This window comes from Symsagittifera roscoffensis, chromosome 3 (assembly GCF_963678635.1).
Source record: "Symsagittifera roscoffensis chromosome 3, txSymRosc1.1, whole genome shotgun sequence".
Classification (NCBI taxonomy): Eukaryota; Metazoa; Xenacoelomorpha; order Acoela; family Convolutidae; genus Symsagittifera; species Symsagittifera roscoffensis.
This window is the reverse complement of record NC_087064.1, coordinates 51412802-51437842: the sequence shown is the minus strand read 5'-3', so window position 1 is coordinate 51437842 and position 25041 is coordinate 51412802. Positions and strand designations below refer to the sequence as shown.

At 33.0% G+C, this 25041-nt stretch overlaps 2 protein-coding genes across 5 annotated transcripts in view; both read left to right on the top strand.

Moving 5' to 3' along the window:
* Window positions 1-25041, top strand: part of LOC134842648 (multiple epidermal growth factor-like domains protein 10) — a 185935-nt gene that overhangs the window by 7703 nt on the left and 153191 nt on the right. For 3 of the 4 annotated variants that reach the window (XM_063859087.1, XM_063859086.1, XM_063859088.1), the window contains exons 2-6: window positions 13922-14328; window positions 20702-20754; window positions 20872-20967; window positions 21696-21966; window positions 22235-22355. In XM_063859087.1, the coding sequence (XP_063715157.1) occupies window positions 14204-14328; window positions 20702-20754; window positions 20872-20967; window positions 21696-21966; window positions 22235-22355 (666 nt within the window). In that variant the 5' untranslated portion in view covers window positions 13922-14203. Of the gene's footprint in view, window positions 1-13740; window positions 14329-20701; window positions 20755-20871; window positions 20968-21695; window positions 21967-22234; window positions 22356-25041 lie in introns of all 4 variants that reach the window. The other variant, XM_063859085.1, reaches the window with a different exon arrangement.
* LOC134842923 (uncharacterized) overlaps window positions 22405-25041 on the top strand; it is a 26160-nt gene continuing 23523 nt past the window's right edge. Inside the window, exon 1 of the mRNA XM_063859453.1 lies at window positions 22405-22457. Coding sequence (XP_063715523.1) covers window positions 22405-22457 — 53 coding nt within the window. The remainder of the gene's footprint in view (window positions 22458-25041) is intronic.

Sequence of the window (25041 nt, the reverse complement as noted above, 5' to 3'; positions counted from 1 at the left end):
CCTTGATAGATCATTGTATTATCTGATAAATCTCGTGTTAGTTGTATTTTTTCGACTTGTATTTTCCAATCGAAAAACATTATTTCTTGGTATCCTTTATTTTTTGTGTCTGCTTTGCAGTTTGATGGGTCATTTATACCAATGTGTGGTATCCAATGTTTATCGTGTAGGTCATAGGTTAATCGTCCGTGTGCGCCGTTATACGGGTATTTTTCGTCTAGTTTTATATGTCCTTGGTGTCTTTCAAGTTGTGATTGATGTGCAGAGTCTGAAAAAACTTGAAAATTAACTAATTTTCTTTGGGAGTTTTTATTTTGTGTGATGTTTAGTCTTAGTAATTCATTTTTACAATCGTCGGGATTGAGATGTAAAAGACGTTCTATATTACTTTGATAGAATGATTCATGGTCAAGTCGGTTTTTGTTTCCATTCGAGACTTGTGAACAATGTACTTTCTTTTCGGAAAATGTTGCTGTGAATTTATAACCTGTAACTGTTGTTGCTCGGGCTTTTGAATAGAGTGTTGCTATTACATCTGTGGTTTCTATAGCTTGTGGTTCTGTTTCACATTGTGATACTTGATTTATTGCATATTTATGTAGTGTTTTTTGTTCATTTTCTTCACAATCGTAATGTGTTACTAGTAAATCTTGTGGTCCTGTACGAGGAGAAGGGTTTATGTTTTGATTTGAGATTACTAGAAAAGGGAGTTGGAGAAAAATTAATAATTTTAGAATATACATGTGTATGATAATCCTGAGTATGGATTATAAAATGTAATGTAGCCAATTGTGTTTTTGGTATATCTGTCGTATTTGTATATTACTTCAGTAGTTATAAACGGTGGTGGTAGTGATTGAGCTGTTATGTTAGGTGGATTTAATGGGTAGGGATGTTGGGTAATATTATTTAACTTAACTGTGATTTCAAACTTTAATTGTAAACTGTTTTGTTGGAGTATTTGAATATTGTGATCACGGATATCGTTGTGAATATCTTGGCGATATTGTAATCTATTAAGTGCCCAGTTATGAAGGCGGTTACTTTCTTGATGTTGTCCAAATAGTGGTGGAGGTGCTGTGAATGTATTCCAATCTAGTCTTAAAGGAATATTTATTGATGATTGTTCTCGATATCTGGCGTCGAGATTATTTGGAAAGTTTAAGTTAAAGGGTGGTGGTGAAAACTGGCTTATTGATGGTGTTGATGGTAGTGATAATGTTTCTGGTAGTGATGAGGATGTTGTTGTATCCGTAGAAATATCTATGGGGTCATTGACTAAATTTGGTTCACCTTGTGTAAATGAATGTGTAGTCCAATATGGTAGTCGCGATGCCTGGTTTGGGGGGTTAAAGGGATTTTCACGCATTTGCTCAGATGTTGGTGTTGAACCTAAGTAATCTGATGGTAGGCTTGAGGTGCTACGTTGTGAAAGAAGCGTAGGGGTTTCTGGTAATATACCAATGGGGTTTTCTGGAGTGTTTTGTGATGGGGATTGAGGTATATCAAAATGAACTCGGGGAGTTTGAAGATTTCTGTTTCGTCGAGGATGTATAATTTGTCTATTTATTTCGACTGTATTTTGGCTTTGACTAGAATTTCTTATTCTACTTAGTTCTTGTGGTAGTGTTGGGTATAGGTTATATGTTGGTTCGCTTAAAGGTGCTTGTCGTTGGACTGGTTCTAGTGGTTCTGATAAACGAGTATGTCGTTCTTCAAAAGTGTATGGATTGTCTTGAAAAGAAATTCGTGTAGATGTTTGAGGATTTTGAGTAGTTGAAGGTGGTGTTTGGTTATCTTGGGATGATGTCGGTGAAGACTGATGCTGTGACTGTTGGGTAGCAATTTTTGATGGTTTTTTGAATTATTACTTTAGTGAGAAATTTTGTGTTTATTATAATATTCTTCCAAAACAAGAATTAGAAGGACTATTGCTAGGGCAAATGTGAGGATTGCTTTCTTTATACATTTACAGATGGTCAAAATGAGGGATGATAAAAATGTTATGAAAATTACAAACAATAAAAAAATATCGGTTCTACTGAAAATTGTTCGTATCATTTAGACAAGTTGTTAAAATCGTACCTGTGGATATATTCAAGGGTTTTGGAAAGTTGGAGGAATAGTTCGAGAATAGTGTAGAAAATTAAAAAAATGTTACAAAAAATGATTAGGATTATTAGAAAAGATTCAAGTATATCAAAAAGAAATATTATAAAGGTTTCAAGTATTGAAAAAAAATGTTTAAAATTTATAAGTATTTGAGCAACTGTTTGAGAGAAGAGCATTTAAGAAATGATCTCTTGGTCGAATATTTTTTGCTGTTTGAGGCGATTTTCTAGTGTGGTCGAATTATTTATTAGTTTTTTTGACAAGTGGGTTGAGTTTTGTAAAAAATTGTTGGGGGCAATTTTCATGGTGACTGGGAGGTCGTCTTTTTCTTTATTTTTGTTTGTCAAATGATCCGGGGTATGGTGAGATTTTTATACTTTAGGCTAATTAAAATCTTCATTTTGTTACTTTAGGCTAAGTTATCAAATTTGTTTTGGGGTTATTCGTGGTCTGAGTTCGGGAAATATTGTTGATCTTTGGGTTATTAGATAAGGGAGGGGTACGGTATTATGGTGATATTTATTTTAGCTGTCAAGTTGGAGTGATTTGCTTATTTTTGACCTGGAGGTTGTAAAGTTATAGTTAGAGATGTGCCTGGAGTTCTAGATTATTCGTCTAATTGATCTTAGTTTGAGTTAGAGAAAGTGGCGGATTGGATGAATCCTATTGGTCTATTTTGAACTAGAATTATTGCGTACTTGTGAGCATGTTATTTTGAAAAATTGAAATGAAAAATGTTACGGAGGTTTCAAGATTGTGAAGTATGAAATCTTAAAATTACTTTTTAAATTCTACTTTCTTTAATATTTTAGATTGGGGGATGAACATTTTGTAGTTTTTACGTGGTTGATTTCGGAGTCTTGTTGTTTTTCTATGTTCAGATTTGTCTATTTCTTCTTGGGGTATTATTTGTTCTGTCATTTTTCTATTTTTTCTTTGTTTTGGAGATTCTTTATGGTTTTGTGTATTGTTTTTGGTGGCGGTTGGTTTTGTGTTTTGATTTTCGGTGGGGTTATCATTTTGTTCTGTGTTTTTCAGATGTGGTTCATTTTGAATGATTTTTAATCCTGTGAAAGAATATAATTGAGTTAATTCGCGGAGTGCGTATTCTTTTGGGTAATAAGGTAATAGGTTGTTTCGATGTTGAACGATTTCTTTTTTGTTTGAGTCGGTAATTTTATATGTGACATCAGTGGGTTTTGCAATTATTTGGTATGGTCCTTTTCGAAGGGGTTGTAATTTTTTAGAAATTACTTTTTGAGTATTAAAATTAGGTATTAAAACAAATGTTCCAATTTTTAAATCGGAGGCTGGTGTAAAACGTGAATTGATTTGTTCATTGATGTTTTGTCTTTGTAATAACTTTTTTGTTATTTTTTGATAAATTTCATTGTGTTTTTTATCTCTATTTAGAATCCATTCGGTGTGTGTACCGGAGGCTAGTTTAAGAATTTGTGGGTGATGAAAATGATCTTCATCATGTGTATGTAAAGGTAGGTTATAACAAATTGAGTCTTTATTTGGTTGACAATAACCTTGTGCGTTTTTATGAGAATTTGCTGTAAACATTATTGGTTTGCGTGGCTTTTGGTTAAAAACCATTTCGTATGGTGACATTCCTAAAGTTGTCGTTATTTGTGAATTATATGCTAAGGGAAATAATTTTACATCTGCTGACCATTCGGTATATTTTGCATCATTTCCGTTGATGATACATCTAAGATATTCTTGTAATGAACGGTTCATACCTTCGACTAAGCCGTTTGTCCAAGGTGCATGAGATGTACGTGGTTTGTGTTTAATGTTGTATAAATGACATAGTGTGATAATTTCATTATTTATGAATTCTGTACCGTTGTCTGTGACTAAAATTTCTGGTAGTCCGAATTTTGCTATCCAGTGTTCATAGAGTGTCGTGTAAGCGTAATAAGCGTTACAATGTGGTACTGGGTTAAGTGCTACATAATGTGTAAATGCGTCAACAATTACCATAATGTAGGAGTTTCCTTCTGATGAGGGTGAAATTGGTCCCTTAGTATCAAATGAGATACGATGATTAAAGTACAAACTTTGTCCTTTAAAATCTTGTTTTTGTGCTATTTGTTTTTGATTTGGGTAAGGTTTATTTAGTTGACATACTATACAATCATTGCATAGTACTTTTATCCAAATTGGTGCATTTGGGAAGTAAAAATTTTGTATAAAATTTGAATATGTTTTTTCTGATCCAGAGTGTCCTTTAATATTTTGTGTATGTGAAATATTAAAAGCTATAAGAATCATACTTAAAGGGAGACATGGAACTGTAGATTCATTCAGGTTATACTCTAAAAGGTCTGTATTTTCGTTAATTGTTGTGTTGTTAAATTTGCGAAAGTATCGGAGGAGTGTTTTGTTTCCTAGAATGGTTGAATCTGCTTTGATAGGTTTAGTTTTATATTTGTGCCATGATTTCAGTTGTCGAATTACTGGGTCAAGGTTTTGATATTGTTTCAGTGTTGAAATTGTAATTGTTTCTGTTGGGGGGAGAAAAATGTTTTCGATTTCTAATTTAGATAAGGGTATTGTGTCAAGTGGGTCGTGAAGGTCAAAAACTTGATTTATTGTGTATTTTGAATCATTTGTTTGTGGTCCTGATAAATTTATTTTATCAGTTAAATCTTCTTTTTCAATTAGTGGAAAATGGTCTTTTTTAGGCGGGTGTTGTTTTGTTCGTTTTTGTTGGGTGTTATTTTTGATCCATTGAGAATATGGGATTGGTTTGAAAGTTGATGTTCCAAGTAGATCAACTTCATAATGATTATTTTGACAATCTAAATAAAGTGGGAAATGTTGTAAATTATTTATTTGTGATTGTTCAATATCAGTTTTTACTGCATATTTGCATTCCAATCGGGGTGATGTTTCGTTTTCTGCAAGGTAGAATTTTATGTTTTTGGGTATTTCAACTGTTGTTTTTCGTGTAAGTAATTCAGGTGGTGTATTTCGACTTAAGGTGTCTGGTAATGCAAGATTTTTTCCTGCAGTCCAAACTATATGTAAGTTTGGAAATTTCATTAGAATTAGTTGAAATCTGTAAACTCGGTGGTTTGGATTAGACTTTTGTGTAAAAAGAAAAATGATTGGTTTATGGTCTGTGAATAGAACTGTTGGATGTTTTGATCCAAGTATCAGAAATTCATATTCTGTCAGTGTATATATTATGGCTGTGCATTCTCTCATTAGAGTTGAGAGTCGTAGCTCTGCTTGAGTGAATAGTCGAGAATTTGCTGATATGAGGTTCATTTTATTTGTACCATTATGTGATTGTAATAGTGCTGCACCGATGCCAAAGTTCGAAGCATCGCACATTGCATAAAATGGTTGATTTGAGTCTGGAATTGTGTTTGAAATTTGTTCAGTTAAAAGTTTCTTTATTTCTTCAAATCGTGTTTGATGTTCTGTGTTCCATTCAAAATTATTTTGTTGTCTAAGGATGTTATAAAATGGTCGTAGATATAATTGCATTTTATAAACATATTTACTTAAAAAGTTTAACATTCCAAGAAATTCTTGGATTTTCTTTTTATTTGTTGGTGGTTGAAGTTTTTGAATAGCGTCAATGCGTGATTTCAATGGAGTGATTGTTTTTCTTTCTATATTATGTCCTAAGAATTTAACTCTTGTCAAAAAAAAGTGTGATTTATCGGGGGCGGCCTTCAGATTTTCGTTCTGAAGTATTTGGTGATATTTTTCTAAAACATTGAACATCTCGTCTTTTGTTTGTGATTGCATAAAAACATCGTCTAAATAGGTGATTGCGTTTTTCTTGAGTATTAGTGGTCTAAAAATTTTGCTCATAAAAGCTGAAAATGCTGCTGGTCCTATGGATATTCCATAGAATAAGCGGTTGAATTCATATTGTTGGTTTCCTATAACAAATTGTGTTAAACGTCGTGATTGTTCATCTAGTGGCATTTGATTGTATGCACTATTCATATCGGCGGTTGTAAAGTATTTGCCGTTTATTTTTGTTAAAATAACTTGTATTGGTTCAATGGGCCAATTACATTTTGATTCATCTATGAGTGAATTGAGGTATCTAGCGTCGAGAACGATTTTTAATGATTCTCCTTTAGCTAGAATGATAACAGGGTTGATGAATGTGTTGCCTTTTGGTTGTTCTTCTTTGTTTACTGGTGATATAATGTTGTATTGTTCTAAAATATCGAGTAATCTGTTCACTTTATCATGTAAGTGAATTGGTACTTTACTTGCTCTCTGTTTTTTGAAAACTGCGTCTGGTTTTAACGGGAGATGTAGTGATGAACTGATTTTGCCAACATCGAATTTTGATGTTGCATAGACTGATGAATATTTAATGAGCTGTTTGGCTAATTTTTCGAATTCGTCTTGTGTTATTTGTGAATGTTGGAAATTAAACATTGTTAAAAATTTCTGTTGGTCCTCTGTGTAGTTACTTATGTTGAATGTAGGTTTGAAATATGGAGTTTTTGTGAAATAATCCGTATTTCTGTTTTCGTTACTTATTATATTATTTATAGATAATTCTTCATTAAGAATTGTAGATTGGCAAATATCTAGTAATTGGAGTATATTATTTACGCGATAGGCTTTTTCGTGTATTGGTGATATTGTAGCGTTGGTTTCGCAGTATCCTAAAAGTCCTAAAGGTAATGTTACTTGGTAAGGTGTGTTGTTATAGACATGTAAGGAAATGATATCGGAATTCGAATTTTTCAAATATTTTATGGATGAGATTGTGATTTTGAAAAATTTATGAATAGGTTTGAATTCAAATTCTGACATATAAAATTTTTGTTTGTTTTGTTCTTTATCATATTGGTGAACTTGTTTGATTGAAAAATTATAGATATTTCCTGATAGTGGTTTTAGGTGTTTTCTTTGTTTGTTAAATATCGGGTAGAATTTTGAAAAGAATGGTGGTTGTTTATTTAATCTTTGAAAAAATGTTAAGGATGTTTCTTTTGTTTTTGTATATTTATCTTTGATTAATATTTTACTATTTAGTATGTTAATTGTTGGTATATACTTCGAAATAAATGGTATTCCAATGATATTATATTTAATGTCAGTGATATGGAATATTTGTTTAAATGGCTTATTTAAAATTTTGCTTTGTTCCATTGTTCTGGTGGGGAGGAGAAATAATTGGATTTTTCCGTAGTTTATCAATGTTGATCCTTGTGCTGTTGCTAACTTACTGGAGGTTTCAAGAGGTATTAACTTTGGGTGTAAAGTTTTTATTTCATTCCATGTGGGGATGTTTATTATGTTTGATTCTGCTCCTGAATCAATTAAAAAATCTATTTCAAGGTCTGGTGGTTGAAATTCTTTATTTCTTGGGCTTTCTAAGAGAAATGGTATTGTCCAAATTTTTTCTTTGGGTTGTTCTTTTTGTATATTTTGATAAATGTGGTTTGTATTCAAGCATTTTGTTTTGGTATTTTTATTGGTTTGATCTGTAGTGTTAATCTCGTTTGTTTCTTGCGTCGTTGGTGTGGAATTTATGGGTGTAGTGTAATAATTTTGAAGAAATTCTGATTGATTTTCATATATGTGTGATGAAAAGGGTTGTTCATATATGACAGATTCATAGTCATTTTCGACTTTTATCATATTGATAGAAAGAGTGTTTTCAGTATCACTTTCTGAATCTGATGATGTACAGTTTATTTGATTGAGTTGTAACGTATCAGTTACTGTGTCATCAATACCTGGAGGGTCTGATGTTGTTTCTGGGTTAGATTGTACTTGATTGATTTGTCTTTGATGTTTAGGTGTACTACTTCTGTGGCGATTATTAGAATTATTATAGTTATTATTATTCCGGTGTGGTGATTGGGAATAATTTCTATAACGATTATTATAACTTGGGTGTCGATTTTGTGAATTATTTCGCGATCTGTTTTGGTAATTATTGTTTGGTCTGTTATAGTTCGATCTATTATATGAGTTATTCCTTGATCGATTGTTCGGGTAATTCTGGTTTCGGTTGTTTGAATAACTTCTATTTCGATTATAGGAGTAGTTTCTATTCCTATTGTATGATGAATTTCGTGATTGGTTGCTTGGATAGTAGTTATTTCTTGATTGGGAATTAGATCTAGAAACAAATCGTTGTGTGTTTGAATTTGATCTGGAGTAGTTATTTCGACTATTTGGTCTATTGTAGTGATTTTGTGATGAATTATACGTGTTTCTTCGTTCTGGTGATCTTCCTCTATAACTTGAGTTATATGGTGATTGATTTCTTGTATAATTTGTATTGTTCGGGAGTGGTTTTCCTGAACTGTTGTTGCTGTGGACTGTTTTGTTCGGTAGATTTTGATCTTTTTTCATGTATTGATAGAATGATTTATTTGGTTCTTTATATTTTTGAGGTTTATTTTGATTATCTTGCTGTTTTTGTCTACATTCGGAAATACTATGTCCGTATCGTCGGCAATAGTTACACCATTTTTTGAAAGATGGTTTGCCTTTAAAGTTTGGGTTCTTTTCGTAGATATTGAGTATTTCAGTGATTTTTTCAACGAGGTCTGTCTCTGATTCCTGTATATTATTAATATTAGTGGGAGTCGTTTCAATTCTGTTAACGTATTGTAATTTCAGATTTTCCGTTTCTTCTAGTTTCATCGTGATTTCTGCTTGTTCTAATTTGTCTACTAGTTTTCGAAAATCTAAATCGGGTTCTCGAATTGAAGAAGGATGTGATGCTCTCTTTTTTATTGCTATTTTCCTTAATTGTGGTGTTAAGGTCATCATTAAGATTTCTGTATTCTTTGTGTTTTTATAGTCATGTGTATTTAATGAATATGCTTTTCGAACTAGTGTTTCGATTCGTACTGCTATTTGCTTGATGGTTTCGTTTGGTAATCTGCGAATTTCATTACATAAAACTCTTTGTTGTTGTTTGTTTCTTTCGGAGTCAAACATTTTTGAAAATTCTTGTGTAAATCTTTTCCAGTTTGATTTTATTTCTAGAGGTAGTACTGAAAACCATTTTTGGGCTGCGCCATCTAAGGTTGTTTGTATTAACGCTGTGCGTCGATGTATCCAATTTTGATGTAGTGGCGTATTAATTGGTTCAGGTCCAATATTTAAAATCAGGTTTGCTGTTACTGCATTTAAATAATCTTCTACAGAGTATTCAGGGTCTGTTCCTGTGAAAACCATTAAAGGTTTGTTTGATGTTATTGATGATCCACCCATAAGGTATGGATTCATTGTCATTTGTAATGATTCTGCTGCATTTGGCATTTGAGAAAAATTTGAAAGTTGGTTTCTTGTTATCTCATGTTGTTGGAGATAATATGGGAGTGGTATTTCATTTTGCATTTGTGATGGTTGATACGAGTGTGCAGTCATTGGATTTTGTTGTTGAATTTGTTGAAAAGATTGTGTATTAATTGGATTTTGTTGTTGAATTGGTTGTTGATTTTTTGCATCTATTGGTTGTGGAGAAAAATTTCTATGATTTGTACGTGTTCTCTGTATTCCTTGTCTACGATATTCTTGAGTATTTTGTGCAAATATATCTGGTTGTAAGAAATCATCATCTGAGGATAAATAATCCATTTGATAAGATGTCTGTTTTTTATTTTTATTTTGTTGAAAAAATGGGTAATTTTCACTGTGATCCCGTGGAGGATTTGTTTGGAAATTTGTTGAATTAGGTTGGGCCATTGGGTTATCCCAATTTCGAGATCTTGTATATTGGTTAAAATTTCTTTGTGGTTGATTATATGTTTTTGATGGATGTGTATAATTATAATTATGGTCTGCAAAGTTGTTTCTAGTAAATGTTTTGCGTGTTTTTGGTGGTATTGTCATGGGTCTGTATGTTTGGTAATCCATATGTGAATATTTAGGGGCAACCGAAGGTTTAACGGTTGATTGTAAGGTTACCTGTGTTTGTGAAGGATTTGTATTTCTTGGTGTTGTTAAATTTGGGCGTATTGGTGAAATACTTTGTTGTGTAGTTGTTGTGTGTACAATTTCTTCATTTATGAAGTGTGATGGTGTCTGGATATCTTGTTGAGTAAGATTCCTAGTTCCATTGAGGTTTTCATTGTGTATAACTGTAGAGTTTAAACTATTATTTTGTGTATCGGGTAAAAATGTATTATAGTTTAATGGTGTTGCATCAATTGTTAATGGTATTACTCTTACATAATCTCTTATGTAAGATATTGTACCTATTGCTTGACTTGAGATTGATTGTGGAAAGCTTATAAATGCGGGATGAGACCATTCGGGGTCCCAAACATAATCTGATTGTTCTGTGATAGCGGTATCATCGTTCGAATTTTGGGGTCTAAAATTTTTTCTTGCTTGTGCAATTAAATCAATATTGTGTGTGAAGTAATCTATTATGAACCATGCCAAAATTTTTTGTAGATCGTGTTTTGTATGTTGTGAAACGTCGTCTTTCGTGAAATTTTCTTTAATGATGTTTAAATAACTAGAGAGTAGTGTGATTTCATGTCGTACTTTCAAATGTTTAGATGTTTCTTTTGGTGAGACATTTGTTATTGGGATTTCGTTTTCTAATATCGAAATATAACTATATATTATTGCGAAAACTTCATTGGTGAATATGGAGTTTGCTCTTTGTGAGTTTTGATATTGGATGCTTTTTATATATTCTGAAAAAACTTTTGAAAATTCTAAATCAAGATCGTCTGTTTGAATTGTATATTTTCTATTATTATGGTTTGGTGAGGTGAATTCTATGGAGTAGATTCCATACTGTTGTGTTATGTTGCATATATCTTTTAGATAGTGATCTATGATTTGTCTTTTGATTTTTACATCGGGGAACTCTGTTTTACATGGACTGATTCCGGGTTCAAATAAATTTACGAGTAAATTTTGACAAAATATGTGTTGTCCTCTATCAGTATCTGCGTCTACTATAAAAGGAAAGATTTCATCATCATCTGGAGTTTCTTCACCTGGGGTGTGCGTTGAACTCATTTTTTCGTTCGATTACTGTTAATATGTAATTATTAATGTGTCGAATTGGTTGATTCCAATTGTATAAATGTACTGGTTTGTGTTTGTACTGCTTTTTTATTCTTCTTTTTCCTCTTTGTGATGAATTTGAAGTTGTTTCTGAGTCAGAGAAATATAATTGATCGTGAATTGGGCAATTTTTATCTATTGATTCTTTAAGTTTGTAAAGTTCGTCTAAACTGTTGGTTTCTGATTCTGAAAATGCGTTTCGATTTTTTGAAAATCTTTTTCGTGTTATTTGTCTTTGTTTCGTTATTATTTTTCTTTTTAGTGTTTGTCGTTTTGTTCGAATGTATCCAACTGTTTGTGTATGAGGTGTGATTACAAGGTCGTATTTTTTGTTATCTATTTCACAATTGTGTAAAACGATTGTTTGTTTATTTCCTAGGTTTTTAAATGACATAAGGTTTAGAATGACGGATGCAAAGGGTTGTTAAATGATTTCTATTTTCCTAAACTGTTAGTTCTTACGATTTTTTGGTTAGCTTAACCTGGGTCTGTTTGTTCAGGGTTGGAGAGAAAAGTATATCGATTCCGAAGAATGATTTTTTACTTTCTCGTGGCTAGTATAAGTTAAGGTGTTAACTTACTTAATCTTACTTAGGGGTAGTGATTGTGTTCAAGGGTTGGAGAATAGTAAATCGATCCACAAGGTTCAGGTATAATTAGAACGCGAGTAGTTCGTTAGATACTATTTTAAACTTACTAAGTCTAAGATTTATCCTGGGTCTGGTAAGAGGGGGGGGGTCAAGTGAAGGATGAATAACCGAAGTTCTTCACTGTTTATCCTAATTTGAATGATTAGTTTTGTTTAAAAATTTCTATTAGTCTTAGGTCTTTAGAAAGGGTTGGGTAGTGAATCGACGTTTGAGGTCGTTAGACACTAATTAAGTGGGTGGGGGAGAACAAAGTTGTTCTGTTTGATCCAAGGATAAGCCTTGATGATCAAATTTGAAATTTAATTAAGTAGAAAATGATTTAAGATCCAAGGATAAGCCTTGATGATCTGGTTTTAAAATTAAGTGAATTTAAGTTTTAATAAAATTTTAAATGTGTGTAAAGGAAAGATTTAGTGTTTTGATGATATTAGTGGGTTTATGATTGCTGTTATGTTTTAGATGATGAAGCTGGAACAACAGGATGATTTATGATTACTAACCATTTATTGTCATGCTACTAATTTTTATTTTTATTTTCCAATAAATATTTTTCAAACATGTTTTGTATAATACTGCAGAGTTTTAGGAAAACGATCTTAGATCTTTTTATCAATCGTTATTGTATATTAATAAATTTGTTTAGCGCCTGAAATGATTTTGAAGAGTAACTTCAAGGTTTTATGTTTGCAAATGGAAATCTAAATTCATTGCAAGTAGTATTCGAAATATAAAAGTTTGTTCTGGCTTTTGCCGAACTATCATATAACTATACGGCAAGTTTCTACTTTGTCGTATGTCGTCTTTGGTTCGAGGTCTTCTTCCAATTCCGGGTAGTTCTGTTATGGTTCGGAATATTGGCTCTGATCTATTGAGTCGTAGAGACATTTCGATTAAATTATTGTCGTATAACATTTTGTAAATGTTTTTGTCTAATTTCTAATCTATTTTGGTTAATTCTAATCTATTAAGGTCTTGTTCGAGACTTATGGTCGCACCAGATGAGTTAGGACCGAAGTGTAACTCATAGAGTAATTTCGGATAGGGTACACCGTCTGCTCGTCACGCTATCTTATTTTCGGCCGGATAGATTCGTGCAACTTCTTAGTCTAATACCGATCCTAATCTTACTCTTATACTATCTAGTCTCAGGTTGTTTAACTAGTCTCTGCTAGGCTCAATAGATCTAGGGTATACTGGTTTATTGCGGCTGCTGAAGTGCTCGGGAGAGTTCAACTAATTTCTAAGTTAAATTCAAATCTCTCTGGTGCTGAAATTACAAGTAACTTCAGCACTTACAAATAAGTGGGTTGTTAGTTAGATGGATCATGATTGGTTAATATTAAATACTTTACATTGGTAAAACATTTAATTTATCCAATCATAAAATGTAGTTTAGATCAGGTTCCACTACATATTGGTATATCATTTTGCTTTAAGACAAAATGTTTTTTTTTCTAGAAAAGTTTGTCATGAAACAAATTAATATACCAACGTCTAGCCATGAAATCTGTCCAGATCTTCATAAATAAAAACAGTCATATTCTCGTATTCATTTTCATTTCAAATTTTTTTAAAGCTTAACATAGAATCCTATTTATTAAAGAGAATTGTATGACAACTATTTCTCATGGAAAAGTTGTACGGAATTGTTTGATGGATATGTTAAAACCCCCTTTGCATAAGTGAGAGATTTGTAACAGAATCGGTACAAAACTCACATATCCTTAAGCGTTAAATCAAACTTTATGGGGGGGGGGGGTAGATTTGTTACCAGGTATCATAGGGGAGAAATAATTAAAGAAATCCTGTATGGCAATAGCATTTTGGATGTATGGATGTCCCATGTGTACGTTTTTTTGAGCGGCGTTAAAACCTCAATTGAGAACCCCCACAATAACAACGCCCAAAAGCATCAAATTTTCAAAATTAGGGTGGCCCAACGAGCAGAAATTTGTAAATCGAATATGAACGTCAGAAATATTGTCGAATTCTGTGTGTTGGCTTAAATACATTGAATGTATTTGAACAAAGTGACAAGCGTTAGGCTCAAAATCTCTTGGTAATATTTGAACTAGCTTCACTGTTCACCCCTTTATCTGTCAAAATTGCAGGTCAATTCATAGTGCGAGGTTTCTTTCTCTTCGATACAAAGCGCCATTTCCAAACTCAACACCGACTTACCATCTAAATAAAACGATATACAATACTTCGCCTTTTGTTACCATTTACGGTGGCTGAATTTAAATACTGCTCGAATACTCAATCTTAATTTTCACTTATTCATGCGTTCATGTGGTAAAAGAGGACAATACAATCTATACCTTTTGATTTTACACTATTCCTCTTTATATTAGTTAATCCACGTTAGAGCAGTTTTATCTCTCCTTTTCCTTATGTTGTTGAAAAAATGCACAGCTACTGTTAGATTTTTGCTTAGAGTTATTGTTCCATTGGTGGTATTATTGGCTGTATTATGTGGCGGAGTCAAAAGCACCAACAAAATTTACTGTGAATACGAGTGAGTAAAAATCCGCTTGTGCGACCGAAACCGTAAGAAAATGTGCAGCTCCTAAAGTCCTCAACGGAGCTCTCTAATTGCTTCCCCCTTTGGTACCTAGTAACGAGTTACGACGCCTATAAAAACTCATTCGACAATTTACGCACTTAAAATACACGCTTTTCGACAACTTAGTTGAGGTCGGAACCTTCTGAGTTAATTCCAGAGCAACCTTTATTGCATGTGAAGTCAGTCTATGGCATATCCTTTAAGCAATCAGCTGACCGCTTTTGTCTATTTTTCAGATTATACATTTTTTGTAATTATAAATCTAAATACATGACAGTTATTTAATCCAAAAAAATTGCTGCTTTGAAGTGAGTTTAGGTCCTGGGTGGCCTTCTCATAGAGTAATTTCGGATAAGGTACACCGTCTGTTCGTCACGCTATCTTAATTTCGGCCGGATAGATTCGTTCAACTTCTTAGTCTTATACCAATCCTAATCTTATTCTTATATTTCTTAGTCTCAATCGATCTAGTATGTACTGGTATTCTTGTGAGATTAGAGGAGAGATTGAGGCAACTGATTTCTAAGCTTTAAAAAATTTCCTTTAGCTGCAACTCTGAATAGTTTCAAAATTTATTATAAGTTGTAGTAAAATATCATGATTGCTTAGTTCTAAATATTTTACTGTGATAAGTTTTGAGGTATATAAAAATTACTTTAAATACTTGTTTTGATCTGGTTCCAGCCATCCGGGTTTTAGGAAGTTTTTTTTGAATCAAAGTTTTTCTTGCGAGGGATCGATGGAGTGCCTTCTAGATTTTTTGCAGAGAGTGTTGATTGATTAAGTCAGTGAAAATTTGTGATAATATTGACGGAGATTCAGATAAGGTTGTGAATCAAAAGGATCGTATTGAAGTTGCAGGTTTGTGCCAATGGAGTGTCGATTTCGTAAGTTTGAGTGAGGCTGCGTGCATTCTCAACTATTCGTTCGTATCGATCAAATAGCGAGATAGGGTTTGAACTCTCTGAGTGAAACGCCAAGTTACAAAGACTCGTATGTTTGAGTTTCAATACTGAGTTGACCATTGATCTTTTTCAATAGATATCTTAGCTTTGATATTGGCTCCAAACTCTTTATCCTGCGAGGGTGATGACTGCAGCAAGCAAAAAAATATATAATGTTTGCCAATCCAATAGTCGGAATATTGTTAATTTCTCATCTACCTACTGCTGCTCGCTTCTTTTGCTCTGTGAAATCCTTACATTAAAAACATATGCGCTTTTAGTGATTCAGTTTGAGTATGACCTCATTAGTTTTTGCTGCTGAAGCGTTTGATTTAGCTTGTTTATTTTAAAAATTTGTTCACCCATTGTCTGCTTGGAAATTTGTGCTTGTTAAAATAATTGAGGGGTTGTGTCTAAGTGTGATTCTGGCTCGGTTTGTGAAACCAGCTGTACACTACATGATCAGGACGTTCATCACCGGTGAGTAGAGTCTCTACTTGCTAATAACCTTTTCTGTTTTTTCTGTCAGGCGTTTTGTCTTTTGTTTCTGTGGTTATTTTGGTTTATCTTGTTGTTTTTTCCTGTGTCCGTATCTTCTACAAATTTCACACCAATTTTTAAATGAGAGTTTATCTTTTAAATTCGGGTTCTTATAAATTAATTTTTTTTGTGTATTGATTTCTGCTAATTCATTATCTGACTCTTTTATGTTATATATATATATATATATATATATATATATATATATATATATATATATATATGCGAGGTAGTTGTTTGAATGTTAGAAACATTTTGTAATTTTATTTTTTTATTCTTCTAGATTTATTGTGATTTCTGCTTGTTCAGTTTTTGAAAACCTATATCGCTTTCACCAAATGACGAGAGATGTGGGCTCTTTTCTTTTTCGCTTTTTTACTCAATTGTGGTAAAAAGGTCATCATTAAAATTTCGGTCAGTTTCATTTTTAATAATCATGTCTATTAATGCAATATACTTTTCGTACTAGTGTTTCTAATCTTACCGCAAAAGTCGGCAAACTGATTTGATTTCTGTTGGTAAGACTGAAAACCATTTTTGAGCTGCTCCGTCGAGTGTGATTTGTAGCTCTGTGATTTGATAAGTCTGTGAACCCAATTTTGAGGTGCGTTAATAAGTTCTGTTCAGAAGTTTGTTAATAGGTTCTGGGACTAAACTTGAACTTAATTTGCTGTAACAGCGTTTAAACAATCATCGACTGAATATTCAGGATCTGTTCCTGTGAAAACAATTATTGGTTTGTTTGATGCGATGGATGTGATGTTAGGTTTATGGGTAAGTTCTTTTTAAATGGTTTCGGCTAATTTCATGTTGTTAGAGTTATTATGGCAATGATATTTCATCTCTCTTTGTCCCTGGTTGGTCACCTTGAGTACGCATTGGGTATTGCATTTGTGTATTACGATTTGGTGGTGTAAAATTTGATTTCTTGACGAATTTATTTTTTTTGTGGTTGAATTTTTGGTGGGTCTAACTATGGTTTGAAAAATCTGGTTAGAGAAGATCATCTGGCTTATTAATTTTGTTCCATTGATTTTTCCTTTGATTATAAATATGTTGTTTTTGTTATCTTTGATGGAAAATATCTTCATCGTCTGAGAAATGTAGCTGATTTTTGTTACTGAAATGTCCGTAGGTTGGATTGAGTTCGTTTCGTTGAAAATATGGATAGCTTTCAGTGTGATCTGTTTAAGTTTTTCTTTTATCATGGAAGCTAACTGAATAGAGATTTGTAGTTTTGGCAGTTGCTGATTATAGTTGTCATCAAGAGATTGATTTTGCTTTATTTGAATTGGGTGAGCTGTGTCGTGACTAATATTACTATTTGCAAAAAAGTTAGTCAGGGTTTGCAAACTAGTTTCCATTTTGTTTTTCAGTCTAGTAAAAGACCCCCTTTTAGTTAACAATCAGTATTTTTGTTATCCTATTGCCAGTATTTAAGAAAAACAGTTGGTTTAGCTGTTGATTGTATGTTTTTTTTTGGGGAATTGGGGTGTAATTCTTTTTTATGTGGGGTTGTGCTTGTTGGGTGAATAGTGATATACTTTGTTTTGTTGTTACTGGTAGTAAAAAGAAACTATTTTGTCGATAGTAAAAAGCGATGGTGTTTGAATATCTTGTTGGTTTAGCGTTGTTGTTCCAGCCAGGAGTTTAGAATGTTCGAACTTAGACTATTGAACATCGACTATTGTCAATTGTCCTATCGTAAAATTTTGTTTAGTAATTGACTTTAAACTAATGTCAAATGTATTTGTATTGTAGTTCAATGGCGTTGTATCTGTTGTTAATGAAATGACCTTAGATAGTTTTTATATACTGAAATGTTTTGAACTGCTGATCTTGAAATATCAATTGATATGTCAAGAAACTTATCTTGGCACCATTCAAGGTCCCATACATAATCCATTTCTTCTGCCAAATATGTGCTTTTGTCACAGAGTCTACAAAATTTTTCTCTAGATTATTCAGTTAGGTCTAGGTTATGGTCAAAATTATCTAGTATAAAACATGCTAGTATGATTTGTAAGTCAGCTTTTATTATTAGTAAAATTTTTGCTAACTGCTTTTTAAAATTGTTAGATGAGATTTATGTCTGAATGTCTGAATGTCAAGATGTTTGGGGTTAGGATACAACAAACGTTTCATCTGTATCTAATATGGAGATATAACTATTGATGATTGAAAAAAAAACATCATTTGTAAGTATTGAGTCTACTCAATGTGAAAATTTATGTTGTATATTTTCAATATACTGAATAAAATTCTTGAGAAACTTAATTCTATAACATCTGTTTGTGTTTTTTGTGGTTGTTTTATCTAAATCTGTTGATAGAGTTTTAATAGTGAAATTACCATTTTCTGAGATTTCATTATATTTGCTAGGTAGATCAGATAAAAATCGTTGCTCGTTGACTTGTTTGTTTTGATCATTTTTGTGATTTTGCTATTTTATCTGGTTGTTGGCTGCTTTTGAAAGTGCGTTTCCTTTCTTAGAAATATTATTTTTCAAGATTTCGGTTTGACTGGAAATAATTGTCTTTTTTGGTTGCTTTTTCAATCGCTTGTATCCTATTTTTTGTTTGTTTCGCGTTATGACAAGATCGTATCTAGAGGCTTGATTAAACAATTATGAATAACTATTGTTTGTTTGTTAAGCTATCTCTTGACTTAACTGTTAGAATGATTGATTCAAAATGCAGTTATTGATTGCTATTTCCTAAACCGTTAATTCTTACTCTTTTTGAGCCCTCGGGTCGTATTGTTGTGGCAAGACGGGTTGGGGAGAGTATATCAATTCGATAGACTGATGTTTTTACTGCTCTCAAACGTTTGTGGCGTTTTTTTTTTACAATTAAATAGTGTTAACCTTATTTAGATGTGGATTGAAACGAGATTGGGGGTTGCAGATTAGTAGGTCAATCAACAAGGTTCAGGTTTAGTTAGAATACCATTAGGTCGTTAGATACTATTTTAGAGCCTACTAATTCTAAGTGCTTTTATAAGCCTGGGTCAATCAAGAGGTAGGGGTGAAGTGAAGGATCAGTAACCAATGTTCTTCACCTTTTAGCTTAACTTAAAAAGTGAATTCTTAGTGAAAATTCCTCAGATTGTCCTGGATCTTATGAGAAGTTTGTAGACAGACTGAGTCGGTGTTTTGAGCCGTTAGACGCTTATTTTAAGGGGGAACTTTGCATTTGAAAGAGAAAATTTAGGAGATCCAAGGGAAGCCTTGATGATTTGTTTTTAAAAAATCTAAGTAGGAAGGTTTTTTATTAAAATTTTTAAAATTATACACGGAGAAGCGCTGATAATCTGATTTGGGAATTTAGTTATAGAGTTTGAAGTTAATAAGGAAAAGCCTTAGTTATCATATAAATGAAGTAGAATTACTGTATTAAAAAAAGGTTAAAGATCCAAAAAACGTCTTGATGATCTTGTTCCTGATTAAGTGACAAATTAATTGTTTTGTTGATTTAAAGAAGAAATATAAGAACAGATGATGGTTCTCGAGAAGAACGAAAAATCGCCGAACAAACAACAATTAGTTTTTATACCAACTTTAGTATTTTTTTTCTTAAATTTTTAACTTGACATAAAAGATTTTAGAAAAACTCACTGTAGATTTAAACTTGGAAGGCAGGCAAAGTTTTTGTCGAAGTTTTGATGTTTTTAACTTTAGCTTTAGTTATTGTTTGTTATTCAAAATACATCGCTTCTTATGTCAATTTTATGGCTCTACTTAATGCAGTTTATATTCTAATTACGAAGATATACTGCACCAATAGTTTTGAAACTTCGCCGTCGTCTGTATTTTCTTTGTGATGCAAATAGTTGGTTTATCGTTTTTGTGTAATCTGGTTTCGTCTTTAGTTTTGGCTCTGCTTGATTAGATTCATTGAGACGTGGAAATAAGCAAATTGTATTAATGATTTAAATCAACATTCTTTTGATCTTGTCTAATTTTAGATTTTTTTAAAAATCAAAATTAGTATTAGGTCTGCTCGAGTCTCATTGGCCGAAGCATATAAAATTAGATCCAGGGTGGCCTTCTCATTCAGTAATATTGGATAAGATGCACCTTCTGTTCGTCAAGCTAGCTTTTTTTTGGCCGGATAGATTCGTGCAACTTCTTAGTCCAAACCAATCCTAATCTTACTCCTATGTTTCCTCATCACAATAGATCAAGTATATGCTGGTATTCTTGCGAGGTTGGAGCAGAAAGAGAGGCAACTGATTTCTAAGCTGTTTTAATTATCAATTCTCTGGCATAAACTAAGTGATAAATATTAAGTTATATATAAAAACTTTAAATACTTGTTTTGAGCTGGTTTCAGAAGTCCTTCTACTCAGTTTTTGAACACGATAGTTTGAACAAGCTAACGTATGAGTTTATTTTTTTTGCTTATTATTTTTTGGAAGAGTTTTTGGGGAGTGAAACAGCAGTCTGACCATTCAGAAACCTGCTTCAGGATAGAACTAACAATACAAACTGTCTCCAATCTAGGTTTACCAAATCTATTTCATATATAAATTTTGAAAAAAAAAGACCAAAAAGGCGCGCGCTCCCTCCTCAAAGTTAGTGTAAATTGGCGCCAAATGCGCCTTTAGAAAGTTTTATGGTCCGTTACCAAAAAAGGATATCTCAAAATAGTACAAAAGGGGGTCGGCAGGGGGTCGAATCCCTGGGGAGGAGCCTCCCACCGCTCCCCCCCCCCCTAAATCCGCCCCTGCTTTCAATGCTTAATGACTTCAAGGTTGATAGCATCTGTGGATTTTGAAAATCTGCGCTAGGGGTGCGCAAATTATCAAAACTTGTCAAATTAATTGCAATTTCTATTTAGGTATGAAGGTTGTGCGTTCCAGGAAAGCGACGACGGAAGCAAAACATGTTTATGTAAGTGAATTTGACAACCGCAGTTCATTTTTCAGACCATTCGAAGTTCATGAAAGGACAACATGCATTTTTAAATTCAATAGCTGTAGCTAAATGGAGATATTTGAGTTTTTCTAGGTTCTTGTTCTAAACCTTGTCAGAACGACGGCGAGTGTTTTACGCCCAATGAGTGTCGATGCAAACCGGGCTACCTAGGAGACGACTGTTCAGAGAGTAAGTTGAACTACAAAAGCCTTAAACTTCTCCGAACAAAAGATAATCCATGACAGCGGCCTGTATACAAAAATTTTGAGACGGTGTAGGGATGGTGTTTGAACAAACTTGTCAGCAATTTTTTAGATCAACAATTCAGAAAACTTTACCCTAGATTCCGGGTAAAATTTTACCCTAAAATTTTACCCAATAATTCACTGCTGAAACCCTAGAAAGACTGACTATATTAGGTTACATTTTCTGAGCACTGATAGTGATATATGGCCCTATTATAATTGTTCTTCCCCAATGCCATTTTACTTTATAATTTGAAAATAAACTTTTTGAAAATCTATATTCTATATCTCTGATCAGCCCGAGCGTGATACCGAATTTCACATCCGCTATCTCATAGCGATTTGATTGCTTATGAACGTCATTTCAGCTATGATCAAAGCTAAGAGTAACGGCGGGTAATTTAGCATAAAATCAATGGATAATTTTCCTTATAGGGTGATATGGCATAAATTTAGTCAGAACAGTGCCAAATGTGCTCTCACCGTCTTTTCAAAATTTTAAATGATTATTAAATATATGTTTGAGCTTCCATGCATTCCTGGCGAGAAAAAAATCCAAGTGTGGCTGGTTCATGTTTTAAAACGAGCTATCAGTTAACAGGACGCGACCATTGTTTTTCTCAGTACAAGATGAACTGCTATATGATTGGTCAAATAGTGGTTTTCATTTAGGCTGTGCGAAAGGAAGATGGGGCAAAGATTGCATGAACTCGTGCTCCTGCTCGAACGGGGAATGTCATCCCGAAAACGGAGTTTGTACCTGCGACCCCGGATACACTGGACCTGCCTGTGCAGATAAATGTGAGCATGGGCGATATGGCGAAGGCTGTTCACAGAATTGTCCGAACTCTTGTTCAGGTGTGAAAGATGCTGACGTCAGCTCTCAGATTTGCGATCACGTGACCGGCCAGTGCTCGTGTCTTCCTGGAAAATATGGAACAATGTAAGCAATCAATTTTTCCAAAAGAAATCCCCAATTAATTCCAATCAAATTCATTCGGATAACTGATAACTGGAACGATAACTGATAACGTATCGTTCGAAAAAAAAAACAGGTTTCAAACTTAGTTGATGCTTGTTGAATATTTGGGTTGTTCGGTTGGGTTGCTGGGTTTGTTAATTGGAGTAGTAGTTGGGTTGTTAATTGGTTAAATATTAAATTAAGTATGTTGATGATTCGTTTATTGACGGTTTTCATCATTCTATTTCAGATGTGAACACAAATGCCAAACCGTAGACGATGACATTCTGTGCAAATCAAACCCCTGTGAATGTAAGAACGGAGGAAACTGTACCGAACATAACATGTGCTTATGTCCACCTGGAACTATGGTGAGTTCAGCACTTCTTTACCATCTGATTTTGAATGAAATAGTGTGTCATGGCAAAATTTCACTGCAGGCGAGAACTCGTCGCAAATGAAAATCAGTCACGGTCAGTAGTAGTGTTAAAAAATGACGCAAATTTCAAATAAAAAAATTTAAAAACAATTGAAAATTTTTTTGAAAACCATTCCCCACACGCTGTGTAAAAGTATGCAAAGTATGCAAAGTAAAAAAACGAAAAGCGTGCCTCAGTTGGGAAAGATGTCAAAGAGGGATTATACTTCCATTTGCGCGTTAAAAGCACGAAATATAACGCGCTTTATTTATTCCCAATTCGCCGAACTGACAGTCTCTAAACTTTCATCACCTTGAGCTCAAATTTTCAATACTTTTTGTATGATATAATAAAATTCCGTCAAAATGGCTAGTAAAAAAAAAATTAAAAACGCCCAAAGTCTAGAAAAATCAAAACGAATAAAGGTACATTGTTATTTAAAAAATATGCCAAGACAACACCATGAAAAATCAACATCGGGAAAAAATTTACCACCAAGTGGTAAAAAAAGAAAACCTTCAAACCGAAAAAACTCAAAACACACATAAAAACTAATAAAAATGTTCAAGTCTCCCTTACCCTCAAAACACACACACACACACACACACACACGCACAGGTCATCAAAAACGCAATATGAGACCAGTAAGCCATTCTAAAACAGGCCGAGACCTATTAGACCAAAAACATTAGTTGCTTAAATTACAAATTTTAGCTTAAACAAACAAGTTTCGAATCGGAAGATATCGAAAACGATAATATGCTCCAAATATGTCTGTAGCGACATTTCTAACAGAATCTAGTCAAATCCCATGAACACTTTATTAAGGAAAAAGTCTAGTACCCGGTGAAAACACACTTGCTACCGCAAATTTATAACCTCAAAATAATAATAATATAATCATAATAAATTGTTTGCAAATTAAATTCCATTCATTGTAAAGGTTACTACATTTACAAACAAACGAAATCACATTGCGAGAACGCCGTGGAACTATGCAGCCCATTTTCAGGCGCCTCTGATCCTGCTATGACATCTGATTTTTTTAAATATCGATAGTTAATCAAGAAATCAAAAAAAAAAGATTTAATGCTTTAAAGAAGAAAAAAGTTTTTGAAGCGAAAAAAGGGGAAAATTTCAGCACTATACCTACCCTTGACAGCAAATCTTTTTTTTAAATAGTAATTCTACTCAAAAATGAGTTTAAACAATTGATAATTTCCTGGAATAAAATTGTCCAAAAACTCATGGTTGAAGATTTGTAATTGATATTGTGTGCAACTCTGAATCTTAGTTACAAAATCTGGGTAGTGTTTTGAACGAAGTTAAAAGTTTTCTAATTCTAACGTTTACAGAAGTTTTTTGATTACCCTTTGATTGCACAGGTATCTGCCTAGCTAAAACTCTCTTATTCAAAATTGTATTCAAATTTTTCTCAGTTACAGCTCCTGGACAAAGGCCGATATGCACTCTTTTCTCAAAACCTTACATAGTTACTTTAATAATTCATATATATGTAATTCCTTTACGAAGTATATTTTGCGTTTTTGTCTCAGTTCTTCGATGCTTTCGTTTCTTCTCTTAAAACAAATAATTTTTAGAAGCCGTTTAATTTAAGTTCAATTGTTTCTAATTTCGTTTTGTCTGTTGACGCATAAGCCAAAACCCCGTACTATAAAATGGGTTTCACATAAGCGTTATATGCTTTCAATAGTTGATCTTTACCTAAAACTTTCCTCAACCTGTAATACATCTAGATTTTGCCTTGGAGTTATATTTTGGGTCAACCGTACACTTGAATCCTGAAGCAATCTATTCGATAAGTTTCCAACTGGTTATTTTTTGTTTTTGAAAATTGATTTTGTAATAAAACTGTGTTTCGGACAAGCGCGCAGAAATGTATCACTTGAAAAAATTTTGTATTTAGAAGGACTATTTCATGCTGTTTTTGTTCCGACTTTCCTAACGAAAGTAACGGAATATTTGTGCGCGGGGCTCGGGTGGACTTTTTTCTTCAGACAAATTTCGACTTTTTAACTAGCCATTTTTGACGGAAATTGTTTAAAATCATTCAAAGGATTTTGTTGTCCTGAGCTTAAGTTTGAAAAAATATCTCACCTTTGATCATTTTTCGTAAAGTTATGGAGGTTTAAAGATTGCCATTTTGGCCAATTTGGGACAAACAACGCTTGAGATACTTCGCGCTATTAACGAGTATGCGGAGATTTAATGCGTCTTAGAAATCGTTAGGAGCAAAATCCATCGCTTTGTACTTAATATTGCGTGTGGGGTGTTAATTTTTACAAAAAATCCCAAATTAAAAAAAGTTTTTATTACATTTAGTTTTTTTTTCTTGTTATTACTGCTCCATAGACCTTAAGAGGCAGTTGGAACATTCTTCAGTGCTTCGCCCTGATACGAGCAGTTTTGCTTACTTTACATCCTATACTGGTCTGCTTTATTCTATACGATTCTCATAAATATTGATTGATTTTTCGAAACTTAGATCAATTTAATTTGCCCTAAGTTACATTTTGAATAACTTATTTTTTATATCTCCTCAATCGTTTTTGCAAAGTTTTTACGGTTGATCCATCAAAAACTATACTTTCGGCAAAACTAAACTTTCGGCAACAAA